Consider the following 15224-nt stretch of genomic DNA (forward strand, 5'->3'; position numbering starts at 1 on the left):
TGCTGGAGCACACATTTTCCCTGCACTGTAGCTGTAACTACACCTACATATCCAGGTTAAAAAAAAAAAATTGACTTTCTTGAAAGGATGTGATTTACACTCAGTATTTCCCCCTCAGCTTTACTGAGATACAGTTGGTATACAACATTGTGTTAGTATAAGATATACAACTTATTGATTTGACATGCTCAGATATTGCAATATGATTACCATCATAGCATTGTCTAACAGCTCCATCAGACTACATAATTACCATTTCTTTGGGAAACATTTAAGATCTACTCCCTTAGCAACTTGCAGGTATATTATACAGTAATGTTAATTGAAATCACAGTTCTGCACATTAGCTCCCCAGAATTTATTCATAATCTAACTGGAAGTTTGTACTTTTTGACCAATATCTCCCCATTTCCCACACTCGCCAGCCCCTGGAAACCACCCTTCTACTCTTTGTTTCTTTGAGTTTGGCTTTTTTAGAGTCCACATTTAAGTTAAATCATATGGTTGGTATTTGTCTTTTTCTATGTGACGCATTTCACTCAGCATAATGCCCTCAAGAGCCATCCATGTCATTGCAAATGCAAGGATTCCCTCCTTTCTCATGGCTGAGTAATGTTCCATTGTGTGTGTGTATATATTTGACCCTTGAACAGCATGGGTTTGAAATGTGTAGGTCCACTTATATGCGGATTTAAAAAAATAAATATGTAGTACAGTACTACACGTTCTGTGGTTGGTTGAATCATCAGATGTGAAATTGTGGATATGGAAGACTGACTGTAAAGTTATGCATGGATTTTTGCCTGTGCAGGGGGTCCATGCCCCTAACTCCCATATTGTTCATGAATCAAATGGATATAAGTGAAAAACATTCATCTGTTTGTCAGTGGAAATAATAATAGGAATAGAAAATGATTTTATTTGAGCCAAACTGAGAATTACAGCCTGGGAGACACAGATTCAAGAAGCAGTTGAATTGAGTTCTGCCAGACTACAAAATGGGGGAGATTTATAAAGGCAAAACCCACAAAATACGTGGGTTGTTTGTCAAGAACTATAATTGAAGGTGACAAGAAGTAGGGATTCTTGTTAAGGAGGTATTGGTTTGGGTCTGAAATGGTTGCACAGTTACAAGGGAGACCTTGAGACCATAAGGTTGCAGGTGGCAGCTGTCAGCAGATATTTTGTAGAGAATGGTTGGTGGTGTCCTTGAGTCTGATACACTTCGGAAAATTCATGTTCTCAGTAATGCAGGAATGTGTCTGAAACCACGTCCACCATGGCCACCCAGCCAGCCCCATTTTGAATGCCTGAACCACAGTTACTCCATTTTAATTTATAAATGCATTCTCTTCTTTAATGGTTAAAGCAGATGTACAATGCATGTTTAAGGCCACAAAACAGGCTGTTCTAAACAGCATAAAATCTAAGCCATATCATGTATAAGCCAGAATGACTTCTCCATACCTCAGTATGTGAAAATTTCTTCCATCATGTTATGGACAGATAGGTTGTTTCCACATGTTGGATATTGTGAATAATGCTGCAGTAAACGTGAGAGCACAGGAATCTCTTTGATATCCAGTTTTCATTTCCTTCAGATATATACCCAGAAGTAGGAATCCTGGATAATACGGTAGTTCTATTTTTAATATGTGGAGGCACCTCCATACTGTGTTACAAATTGGCTGTTTACATTCACACCAGTTTACATTCACACCAACAGCGCACAAGTGTTCTTTTTTCTCCACATCCTATCTAACATTTGTTATCTTTTTAATTTTTGATGACAGTCATTCTAACAGGTGTGAGGTGATGTCTCATTGTGGTTTTGATTTGCATTTCCCTGATGATTAGTGATTTTGAGCACTTTTTTAATGTACATGTTGGCCATCTGTATGTCTTTGGAAAAATGTCTGTTCAGTTCCTCTGCCTGTTTTTAACCAGATTATTTTTTCCTATTAAGTTGTAATGGTTTCTTTAAATAAATATTTTTGATATTAACCTCTTATCAGATATATGATTTGCAAACATTTCCTCTCCGTTTGTAGGTTGCCATTTCATTTTGTTGATCATTTTGTCTTGCTCGCAGAAAAGCTTTTTAGTTTGATATAGTCCCCTTGTTTATTTTTGCTTTTATTGCTTGTGCTTTTGTTATATTAAAAAAAAAATCATTGCCAAGACCAATGTCAAGAAGTCTTTTCCCTGAGTTTTCTTCTTGGAGTTTTATTGTTTCAGGTCATACATTTAAGTCTCTAATCCATTTAGAGTTGACGTTTCTGAGTGCTGTAAGATAGGGGTCCTGTTTCATTCTTTTACTTTTGGACGTCCAGTTTTCCCAACACCACTTATTGAAGAGACTATCCTTTCCCCAATGAGTATTCTTGACTCCCTTGTCAAATATTAGTTGATAGTATATGTGTGGGTTTATTTCTGGGCTTTCAGTTCTGTTCATTGGTCTATATGTCTGTTTTTATGCCAGTATACTACTGTGTTGACTTTCTTTTTTTAGCTTTGTGATATAATTTGAAGACAGAAAATTTAATACATTCAGCTTCTTTCTTCATTCTCAGGACTTCTTTGGGTATTTGGGGTCGTCCATATAAATATTAGGATTGTTTTTTATATTTCTTTAAAAAATGCCGTTAGAATTTTGGTGGAAATTGTATTGAATCTATAGATGTCTTTGGGTAATAAGGACATATTAACAATACTAAGATTGATCTGTAAACAGTATGTATCTTTCCATTTATTTGTGCCTTCTTTATTTCATCAATGTCTTGTGAAAGAACATTGTACAGAGCTTTCTCTTGTTTTTCTTTTGCATTCTTTTTTAATATTTTTTTCCATTATGGTTTACCACAGGATATTCAGTATAGTTCCCTGTGCTATACGTTAGGACCTTGTTGTTTATCCATTCTAAATGTAATAATTTGCATCTACCAACCCCAAACTCCCAGTCCATCCCTCTCCCTCACTCCCTCCCCCTTGGCAACCACAAGTCTGTTCTCTATGTCTTTGAATCTGTTTCTGTTTTGTAGATAGGTTCATTTGTACCATATTTCAGATTCCCCATATAAGTGATATCATATGATATTTGTCTTTCTCTTTCTGACTTACTTCACTTAGTATGAAAATCTCTAGTTGCATCCATGTTGCTGCAAATGGCATTATTTCGTTCTATTTTTTACGGCTGAGTAGTATTCCATTGTATATATCTACCACATCGTCTTGAGCTTTTCCTTCCTTGGTTAAATTTATTCCTAAGTATTCTATTGTTTTTGTTGCTGTTTAAAATGGGATTAATTTCCTTAATTTTTTCCATAGAGCTTGTTGATAGTCTATAGAAACACAGATGATTCTTGTATATTGATTTTTGTGTCCTGCACCTTTACTGAGTTCATTGATTAGTTCTATCAATTTTTAGTTGAGTCTTTAGGGTTTTGTGCATGTGCAAACAGACTTTTTTCTTTTTCTTTGGATACCTTTTATTTATTTTTCTTGTGTGATTGCTCTGGCTAGGACTTCCAGTACTATGTTTAATAGGAGTGATAAGAGTGGGCACAATCATATTGTTTCTTTTTTTTTTTTAATTTTTAAAAATTTTTATTTATTTATTTATTTTTGGCTGCGTTGGGTCTTTGTTGATGCACATGGGCTTTCTCTAGTTGTGGCGAGCGGGAGCTACTCTTCATTGCGGTGCGCAAGCCTCTCATTGCAGTGGATTGTCTTGTGGAGCACGGGTTCTAGGCGCGCGGGCTTCAGTAGTTGTGGCTCACGGGCTCTAGAGCGCAGGTTCAGTGGTTGTGGCGCACAAGCTTAGTTGCACTGCGGCATGTGGGATCTTCCCAGACCAGGGATCCCTGGGTCCCCTGCATTGGCAGGCAGATTCTTATCCACTGTGCCTCCAGGGAAGCCCAATCATATTGTTTCTGATCTTAGGGTAAAAGCTTCCAACTGTTCAACTGTGAGTATGATGTTAGCTGTGGGCTTGTCGTATATGGCTTTTACTGTGTTGAGTAAAGTACTATAGAAGTGCTTTTATCATGAAAGAATTTCGAATTTTGTCAGATGTTTTTTTCTGCATCTATTGAGATGATCATATGAGTTTTACTCTTCATTCTTTTTTTTTTTTTTTTTTTTTTTTGCGGTACGCGGGCCTCTCACCGCTGTGGCCTCTCCCGTTGCGGAGCACAGGCTCCGGACGCGCAGGCCCAGCGGCCATGGCTCACGGGCCCAGCCGCTCCGCGGCATGTGGGATCTTCCCGGACCGGGGCACGAACCCGCGTCCCCTGCATCGGCAGGCGGACTCTCAACCACTGCGCCACGAGGGAAGCCCTACTCTTCATTCTTTTAATGTAGTGAATCACATTTATTGATTTATGTAAGTTCAAAAGATTTTGAGAAGGATTGGCAATGCTTGCCGATCCTTAAGTGTTTGTAGAATCACCAGTGAAACCATCTGATTCTGGACTTTTTTTTGTTGTTAGGATTTTTTATTACTGATTTGACAACCTTATCATTATTGGTTAGTCAGATTTTCTATTTCTTCATGAATCAATCCTAACAGGTTGTGCGTTTCTAGAAATGTATTCATTTCTTGTAGATTATCCAATTTGTTGGTAGATAATTGTTCATAGTAGCCTCTTCTTTTTTTTTTGTATTTCACTGGTATTGGCTTTAACATCTCTTCTTGACTTCTTATTTTATTTATTGCATCTTCTCTCTTTTCTTCTTAGTTAGTCTAGCTAAAGTTTTGTCGATTTTGTCTTTTAACTTCTATACTAGAAGTAATAGTGGTTTATTCATCACCTCTACATTGTGACAGTATTCTGGATTTGTCTATATATTTACCTATGTCAGCTACCTTTATACTTTCATATGCTTTTCTGTTGCTGCTCAGTGTTCTGTTGTTTCAATGTTATGGAATTCTTCTAGCTTTTCTTATAAGACATGTCTAGTGGCAATTAATTCCCTCAGCTTTTGTATATTTGGGAAAGTGTTTATTTGTCTTTTATTTTTAAAGAATTGTTTTGCCAGATACAGTATTCCTTGTTGGCAGCTTTTTTCTTTCTGCATTTTGAATATATCATCCCATTGCTTTCTTTTTTTTTAATATTTATTTTATTTATTTGGTTGCACCAGGTCTTAGTTGCTGCAGGTGGGCTCCTTGGTCATGGCTCACAGGCTCCTTAGTTGTGGCATGTGAACTCTTAGTTGCGGCATGCACATAGGATCTAGTTCCCTGACCAGGGATCGAACCTGGGCCTCCTGCATTGGGAGCGTGGAGTCTTAACCACTGCGCCACCAGGGAAGTCCCCCATTGCTTCCTGGCCTGCAGTGGTTTTGCTTAGAAGACTATTGTTAGTCTTATGATTGTTCTTTTGTATGTGACAAGTCACTTGTTTTGCTGCTACCAAAATTCTCTCCTTGTCTTTGATTTTGACAATTTGAGTATAATGTATCTCAGAGTGGATTTCTTTAGTTCATCCTAGTTAGAGTGTGTTGGCCTTATAGAATCTGAGTGATAAATTTTCACCCAGATACGGGAAGTTTTTGCCATTATTTCTTCAAATAAGCTTTCTCTCTTTTCCCATAATGTGTATATTGATCCACTTGTTGATGTCCCATAAGTCCCTTAGGGGTGCCCACACTCATCACTATTATTCAACATAGTTTTGGAAGTTTTGGCCGCAGCAATCAGAGAAGGAAAAGAAATAAAAGAAATCCAAATTGGAAAAGAAGAAGTAAAGCTGTCACTGTTTGCAGGTGAGATGATACTATACATAGAGAATCCTAAAGATGCTACCAGAAAACTACTAGAGCTAATCAATGAATTAGTAAAGTAGCAGGATACAAAATTAATACACAGAAATATCTTGCATTCCTATACACCAACAACGAAAATTCAGAAAGAGAAATTAAGGAAACACTCCCATTTACCATTGCAACAAAAAGAACAAAATACCTAGGAATAAACCTACCTAAGGAAGCAAAAGACCTGTATGCAGAAAACTATGACTCTGATGAAAGAAATCAAAGATGATGCAAACAGATGGAAAGATATGCCATGTTCTTGGATTGGAAGAATCAACACTGAAAATGACTATACTACCCAACTCAACCTACAGATTCAATGCAATCCCTATCAAATTACCAATGGCATTTTTCACAGAACTAGAACAAGAAATTTTACAGTTTGTATGGAGACACAAAAGACCCCAAATAGCCAAAGCAATCTTGAGAAAGAAAAACGGAGCTGGAGGAATCAGGTTTCCAGACTTCAGACTATACTACAAAGCTACAGTAATCAAGACAGTATGGTACTGGCACAAAAACAGAAAAATAGATCAATGGAACAGTATAGAAAGCCCAGAGATAAACCCACGCACCTGTGGTCAACTAATCTATGACAAAGGAGGCAAGGATCTACAATGGAGAAAAGACAGTCTCTTCAATAAGTGGTGCTGGGAAAACTGGACAGCTACATGTAAAAGAATGAAATTAGAACACTCCCTGACACCATACAAAAAATAAACTCAAAATGAATTAAAGACCAAATGTAAGGCTGGACACTATAAAACTCTTAGAGGAAAACCTAGGAAGAACACTCTTTGACATAAATCACAGCAAGATGTTTTTTGACCCACCTCCTAGACTAATGGAAATAAAAACAAAAATAAACAAATGGGACCTAATGAAACTTAAAAGCTTTTGCACAGCAAAGGAAACTATAAACAAGATGAAAAGACAATCCTCAGAATGGGAGAAAATATTTACAAACGAATCAACAAAGGATTAATCTCCAAAGTATATAAATATCTGATGCAGCTCAATATTAAAAAAACAAACAACCCAATTAAAAATGGGCAGAAGATCTAAATGGACATTTCTCCAAGGAAGACACACAGATGGCCAAGAGACACATGAAAAGCTTCTCAACATCACTAATTATTACAGAAATGCAAATCAAAACTACAATGAGGTATCACCTCATACCAGTTAGAATGAGCATCATCAGAAAATCTACAAACAACAAATGGTGGAGAGGGTGTGGAGAAAAGGGAACCCTCTTGCACTGTTGGTGGGAATGTAAATTGATACAGCCACTATGGAGAACAGTATGGAGGTTCCTTAAAAAACTAAAAATAGAATTACCATATGACCTAGCAATCCCACTACTGGGCATATACCTAGAGAAAACCGTAATTCAAAAAGACACATGCACCCCAGTGTTCATTGCAGCACTGTTTGCAATAGCCAGGTCATGGAAGCAACCTAAATGCGTGTTGACAGACGAACGGATAATGAAGATGTGGTACATATACAATGGAACATTACTCAGCCATAAAAAGGAACGAAATTGGGTCATTTGCAGAGACGTGGATGGACCTAGAGACTGTCATACAGAGTGAAGTAAGTCAGAAAGAGAAAGAGAAAAAGAAGTATCGTATATTAACACATATATGTGGAATCTAGAAAAATGGTACAGATGAACCGGCAGAAATAGAGACACAGTTGTAAAGAACAAACGTATGGACACCAAGGCGGGAAAGCGGGGGGTGGGAGGGGTGGGGGGGATGAATTGGGAGATTGGGATTGACATGTATACACTAATATGTATAATATGGATAACTAATAAGAACCTGCTGTATAAAAAAATAAAATTAAATATATATATATATAAGGGAATAATTTTTAAAACAAAATTATACCTTTTATCTGATAGAATTAGGGGATGGAATTTTCCCCCAGTTTTGTATTTTAAAAAATGTAAATCTAGGGACTTCCCTGGCGGTCCAGTGGTTAAGACGTCACCTTTCAGTGCAGGGGATGCAGGTTCAGTCCCTGGTTGGGGAGCTAAGATCCCACATGCCTCACAGCCAAAAATCCAAAACATAAAACAGAAGCAATATTGTAACAAATTCAATAAAGACTTTAAAAATTGTCCACATCAAAAAAGATCTTTAAAAAATTTAAATCTAAATAACTTTCAAAAATGTATATATTTTAAATGTGTGTGTATGAAAGTGTGTTGAAATCTATCTGTCTGTCCCTCAGTTCATCATATGTATGTCCCAAGAACAAAGATTTTCTCATTCATAACAGTAATAATATTTGTGCTCAGGAGTTACTGTTGATACAATATCGTCTAATACACAACCTATATTTAAATTTTTCCAACTTTCCTAGAATATCTTTTATAGCCTTTTCTCTTTGCAATTCAGTCTCCAGTGAAGGAACAAGCATATCATTTGGTTATCTTTTCCCTTTGGTCTCCTGTAATCAAGAACAGTTCTCTTTGTTTCTTTATTTCTTTTCAGTACATTTATCTTTTTGGAGTCCAGGCTAGTAGTCATGTAAAATGTTTGATTGTTTTCTAGATACTAGATTCCAGTTATGATTTTGGTGAGAGAACTACATAGGTAATATGCATGTCCCACTGAATCTCATTGGGGAGGTGAGGGCACATAATATCACTTACCCCATTATTGGTTATGTCAACCTTCTCACTAAATAAAGTGGTATCTCCCAGATGTCTACATTGCAGAGGTTCCATTATTTAATACATAATTAATAAAAATTTATGGCATGATACTTTAAGACCTTGTGAATATCCTACACCCAAAGCGTTCACCCAACAGTGTTAGCGTTTATTGATGGTCCTAAGCTGAATTGTTGCAAAATGATAATTTTTTCCATTTTTATCATCCCTTCTGTGTTTTGTTTTGTTTTGTGTTTTTGTTTTTGTTTTTGTTTTGTGGTACGCGGGGCTCTCACTGTTGTGGCCTCTCCAGTTGTGGAGCACAGGCTCCGGACGCGCAGGCTCAGCGGCCATGGCTCACGGGCCCAGCTGCTCCGCGGCATGTGGGATCTTCCTGGATCGGGGCACGAACCCGTGTCCCCTGCATCGGCAGGCGGGCTCTCAACCACTGCACCACCAGGGAAGCCCCGTTATATGAGTTCTTGAAAGAAGGCTCCGTCCTTATCATGTTGGTATCAGACTCAAAGCAAGGAATAAGACCCCATAGAATAAAGGAAGGGGAGTCCATGACTCAGCGCACACATTACAGGTGTGGAGATTACAGGTTCGAGCCCTGGTCCGGGAAGATCCCACATGCTGCGGAGCAACTAAGCCCGTGTGCCACAGCTACTGAGCCTGTGCTCTAGAGCCCGCGAGCCACAACTACTGAGCCGGTGTGCCACAACTACTGAAGCCTGCGCACCTAGAGCCTGTGCTCTGCAACAAGAGAAGCCACCACAATGAAAAGCTTCTCACGCATCGCAATGAAGAGTAGCCCTCGCTCGCCGCAACTAGAGAAAGCCCATGAGCAACAACAAAAGACCCAACGCAGCCAAAGATAGATATCTAGATAGATAGATAGATAGATAGATAGATAGATAAATTTATTTAAAAAATAAATGTTTGATGCTGCACTGAAAAATTTTCTGAGAAGGGGCATGAGTTTTTAGAAATAATGAATAGCATTTATGTTTACCATTCTACAGAAAGGTAATGTAAAAGATAGTTCATAATTGCTTCTTCCTTCCTCTTTCTAGATTTCACTAGAAATTAAGGTTTTTAAAGGTTTTTGACTGAAAAAAAAACCCCTCACAATGTAAGAGCCATGAGCTGAGCATTATTGAGTGTCTTACTGAAGACTATAGCCTGGCAGACAGCCTCTCAGATAGCTCTGAGGAACCCCTCCAAAGAGGTAAAAGAGGAGCCAATATATATATGAAGTTTTTGGCTGGGAAATACATGTAGTCAAACATATATTTTTGTAAAAAAAGAATTACTGCTGATAAAAAAAAGAAATTGAGTTCATGATTTTAGTGCTTATATATGGAAAATGCAAGACTCTGGGGTCCTTAAAATTCTTCCTTAGATATGCACCTTGACTAGGGGCCCATATATCCAAAACACAGAATGCTTAATCCCGAATTCCTTTCAGGGTGTACTTGTAGGTCAGCAACGGCAGTGGCTAATGACTTGATCTTTGTAGAATTGGAATGGTGGGCAACATTCTTTGTTTACAAGGTTAACAATTCTGATTAGTATATGTAATTTAAACTACTAAAATTAATAAGGAAAACATCTTATGCAAGGAACTTTTTTTTTTTTAAGGATACGAAGAATGGAAATACATTTTGTTAAGGGAAAAGAAAGTGAGTTTGCCCTGAAGCTGGTTCTTTCTTTCTTTTTTTGTTTTGGCTGAGCGGGGTCTTCGTTGCGGCATGCCAGATCTTCATTGCTGTGTGCTGGATCTTCCTTGTGGCATTCAGAATCTTTAGTTGTGGTGTGTGGTCTCTTAGTTTCAGCATGCATGCAGGATCTAGTTCCCTGACCAGGGATCGAACCCAGGCCCCCTGCATTGGGAGGGCAGAGTCTTAATCTCTGGACCACCAGGGAAGTCCCTGGTTATTTCTAAATGGAAAAGAAAATAAGGAATGAACTAATATGGAAATAGAAAGTTGTAGAAGGTTTGTGAGAAAAACAGAAATCTTTAGAAAGGAATTTTGTGGGTGGTCAGGACTGGCTAAGACTGAAAAAGTGAATGAGTTTTAATAGTAAAAGCAAGGTGGTGTAAAAGTAGGATTTGTTTTTCTTTTTCTGTTAAGAGGGCAAAGTTTTCTTGGAATATTGATCAACTTTTGATAACAGATTGTAAAGTTTCTCTAACCTTTTAAGTAATCTGTTGCAACTTTCTGTATTTGCCTTTGAAATCTTTTTGTCTCATTGGTTGAGTAAATAAGTATTGTTTCATAGTGACCTACTATCCTGTCTAACCAAGTGTTTTAAAATCTGCTGATATCTTTGACAAACTTCCCTAAATCAAATTCTAAATGAAGTTCTTTTGACCTCTAGCTAAATTTGGGATACTTCAGAAGTTCCCTGAAACATCTCAAAGAGAGAGATTAATTAGGCTTTTTTGGTATGTTGAATTACATGGGAAGCATTGTCAAATGAGTAATGATAAACTTTCTTAGGTTATATGGGTAAATGTTATAAATGTTCTAGAAATTATGTGAAATTCCTAAAATTGGATATGTCCTGGTATAATGTTATGTCATAATTTTACTTAAGATGTTATATGTTGCGTAAATAACCAAGTTTCTTTGTCAATTGCATTGTAATCAGGTCTTTAACCATGCCATTTAAAGTCTTTGACATTTATATTACTCTGATGCTTTTACAAAAATGAAGATCTTCAAGACGGTTCATAGAAAGGACTTTTTAGAAACAGGTTTCTGATAACTTTTAGATCATACCACCGAACTGGGTAAGAAATTACAGAATTCTAACAGAAAACCTGATGGCTTCATAAACTTCTAACAAGAGATCAAGATCAATAAGAATTAATTACATGGGACCGAATGAACTGATGAATATGATTTATAAGTTTTATGACTTTTTGTCTGAAATAGTACTGGCTTTTAATATTTGTTTTCCAGATATGAGGAAACCTGCTAACTATGACTATGTATAATATACACAAATATTTAAATTCTATCACATATTATCACTGTTTTATACATTTTTTATTTATTTGGAGTTACCCACATATTTAATTTTGTTCCTGCTTCTCCACTCTTTTATCTGGGATTTCCCCCCTTCTTCTTAAAAAATATTTTTACTATTACCCTTTAGTTCATTATGCTAATGACAAATCTGTTGCTGTTTTTCTGTAAATGTTTTCACTTCTTTCAAAAGATATTTTTGCTTGTATACAATTCTTAGGTTTGTTATTATATCCTTTTAGCACATTAAAGCTACCTTTCCATTGAGGTCCAGTTTCCATTTTTGCTGTTGCAAAATTAATTATCAATTTAAGTTTTTCTTCTTTGGTGGGATCTCTTTCTTTCTTTTCTTTCTTTCTTCCTTCCTTCCTGTTCTCCTTCTTTCTTTCTTTCCCTTCCTTCTTTTCTTTCCTTTTCTTTCTTCCTGTCTTTCTTTCCTTTCCTTTTCCTTCCTTCCTTCCTCCCTCCCTCCCTTCCTTCCTCCCTTCCTTCCTTTCCTCTTTTTACTTCCTCCTGACTAAAGTATACCTATGTAAACAAAGATGAAGCATTTATCTTTTTCTCTCTACCTGATCCATCCAGAATTTGGCTTTTTCAGCTGGCTTCCCTCTGGATTTGGTGGTGTATTGTGATCCAGACTGCAACCAGTTATACTAATCATTGTTCTAATTTGTTCTTCGTTGTTTTTTAACTGTTTATGCTTTGTGTCTCTCATTGCTGTACTATAGCCGTACTAATGCTATTAGTGCTATTATTCATACCATATTTTATAAGATTGTTGTTTCTTGTATTACCCAATGTGTAACCAGGTCTCTGACAATATTAACGATGGCTAAATGTCTTGAGGCAATTGGTCACGTATATATAGTTCTTCATAAAATTAATTGTAATAGTGTAACTCTAAATATGGGAAAAAGCAATAAGGGAGAAACACTTCCTGGATCATAATAAGCTAGTAAGATAGATGATCCAGAGACTTTTTAGGATAACAAGGCCTAATTCAGAATAGCACACGAATAGCCTATCAACGAAATCCTCACCTGACCTAGGAATGAGTCTTCCCAGCTCCATGGGACAAATTGGTCATGAAATCCCTCCCAAACCTTGGTCAAATTTATGACCAAAAGTGGGAAGTGAACAACAAAGAACCACAAGCATCAGTCATCACCCAGTTACACAAGTGGGTTAAATCACAGCCCACTGAAGTCAGCCACCAACAGTGCACCTTGAGGTGAATTCATGAAAAACAGGATGAGGCACTCTGCTTTGGATAAACAGGACCCTAGATAATTAGATGCATATCTCAGGAAGAATTTCAAGGAACCCAGATTCTTGCATCTTCCCATACATAGAAAAACCTAAAATCATTAACTTGAGACGTCTGTTCTTTGTGATTAGCAGTGATCTTTTACCAAGATGCATGCCTGACTACACGTATTTCCCAGCCAAAAAAAAGTCATGCGTATCCTGGCTCCTCGCCCACCTCTTCAGAGCAGTTCCTCAGAGCTAGAGTGGCTGTCTCCCAGGCGGGAGTCCTCAGTAAGACCCCGAATCAAACTCAAACTCACAATTCTCATGTTGTGCATTTTTCTTTAAGTCAACATAGGTTTTGGCTGGAGAAATCATCGGGATGCTTTCAAAATAGCTGTCCTGCTGGAGGACGGGCAGAATTGAGAAGCCAGAGTACAAGGCAATTAGAAGAGATTTGGTGGACACATGGGAACAAGGGAAAAGAACATGGTATCTAGAAGCGAAGCAGAAATCCAAGATGTCTTGTTTTAAGGTAGGTGCAGGTTGTGTGGTCCAGTAAGGTAGCCAGTAGCTACACATGCCTATTGAGAATTTGACACGTGGCTAGTGGCATAGATTAAAATAACACTTTGGGTATATGGCACTAAATACAATATATTGTTAAAATTGATTTATTGATTTTACCTTTTTCTTTTTCCATGTGGCTATTAGAAAGTTTTAAATTACATGTGTGGCTTTCATTGTACTTCTTTGGACAATGATGAAGCATCCATTTACAGATTCATTCACCAGACATTTGTGGACTATCTCCCTGCTCAGGGCCGAGTAGACGAAGCTGATACAGATAGAGGAATAGCTCTTATGGGGGCTTCATTCCTTTCAGGAGACTATGGTTAGTGTCTCATGTGATGTGTGCCCAGGAGGTGTGCCCTGGATACAGGAGCACAACAGATCCTAGGCCTGGTGGGCCAGCAGAGAAGACTGTCTAGAGGAGGGACGCTGGGGCTTCATCCTGAAAGACCACTGATGTTTACTAAATCAAGAACTGGGGGCTTCCCTGGTGGCGCAGTGGTTGAGAGTCTGCCTGCCTATGCAGGGGACACGGGTTCATGCCCCGGTCCGGGAAGATCCCACATGCTGCGGAGCGGTTGGGCCCGTGAGCCATGGCCGCTGAGTCTGCGCGTCCGGAGCCTGTGCTCCGCAACGGGAGAGGCCACAACAGTGAGAGGCCTGCGTACCGGGGCGGGGGGGGGGGGGGGGGGGAGAAAAAACTGGAAGAAGAGCGTTCCAAGTCAGAGGGAATCACTTCATCAAAGTCTGTGACTGTTTCTCCTCTCCAGGAAGTTGTCCAAAAGCTTAGTAATTAAAGGATGATGCAAGTCAGATCAGAGATATTCCAATACATTTCTTCCATTTTGTCTTCATTTTAGAGTAATCGTGACAGAAGAAATAAAATCAGATGAACATGGTAGGCAAGAAGGACAAGAAATAGGTCAAATCTTAAATTGCTCTTGGCAGGAAGTAACTCTATCAATGTAAACTAAAGGCTGGAGGAAAAGAGGAGTTCTTAGCCACAAGACACAACTTGCACTGAGGACAGTAATGCTGACATCCTGTTTCATTTTGTCGGGAAACAAATTAGCCTTGGAGGCCACGGAAAACAGCCATAGTGGTCACTTGACACTCCCAGTATCTGGCCTCCACCGGAAGGGAGGCACCCTGTACGTAAGATCCACTCCTAAGAAGTAATACTGTCGTTGAACAAGAAAAGCATCGGACATTTGGCACAGTATCTGAGGAAAGGGACTGGAGAAAGTTCTAAGAATGTATATTACCCATTCATCCCCCTCAGTCAATAAACCCAGGTCACAGTTGTTACTGTATTTGTAAATGCATCAAACTTGCTGTGGTTCAGAGAGCTTTCATTTTATCTTGATTTGCCCAAATTACAAAGTTTCAGCCACCTTGCCTTTTACAAACTTAGAAAGAGTTTAAAATAAGGATTAATAGAAAGAGAAAGGAAGGAAGGAAGGAAAAGATAGAAAGAAAAATCAAGAGCTTTAACATGAAGTAATTTTCTGCCTGGAAGTTTTTGTCTTATAGATTAGAACTGCTTGTGTCTAAACTGTCTGCAGTGTGTCCAAGTTTCAGAGATCTGCCAAGTGAAATCCCAGCACTACCATCTAACTAGAATCCTTACTATTAGAAAGCTAGTCCCTTCATCAGTAAAGGACATCAGCTATTGCCTGCGGTGATGAATACTACTTAAGCGTAGATGATTTGCTGTTTCAGAGGAAGAAGGGCTGGTGGAATGACCTGTCTGTCTCTCTTAACAAATCAGTCTCTAGAGCAACAGGGGTGCTACTGTTTGAGCAAATGACTCCTTTAGTGGTTGGTCACCAAAAGATGACCTACGGTAACCTAAGATCTCTGACTCAAGGCCCCTTAAC

At 38.3% G+C, this 15224-nt stretch overlaps 1 protein-coding gene across 1 annotated transcript in view; it reads left to right on the forward strand.

The window, feature by feature from the left end:
• The window catches only part of LOC132506934 (cytochrome P450 2C18-like), a 75943-nt gene extending 61352 nt beyond the window's left edge, over window positions 1–14591 (forward strand). Inside the window, 2 exon segments of the mRNA XM_060125763.1 lie at window positions 13121–13306; window positions 14205–14591. Coding sequence (XP_059981746.1) covers window positions 13121–13197 — 77 coding nt within the window. The 3' untranslated portion in view covers window positions 13198–13306; window positions 14205–14591.
• The last annotated feature ends 633 nt before the right edge of the window (window positions 14592–15224 follow it).

The sequence above is a fragment of the Lagenorhynchus albirostris genome, chromosome 16 (assembly GCF_949774975.1).
Source record: "Lagenorhynchus albirostris chromosome 16, mLagAlb1.1, whole genome shotgun sequence".
Lineage (NCBI taxonomy): Eukaryota > Metazoa > Chordata > Mammalia > Artiodactyla > Delphinidae > Lagenorhynchus > Lagenorhynchus albirostris.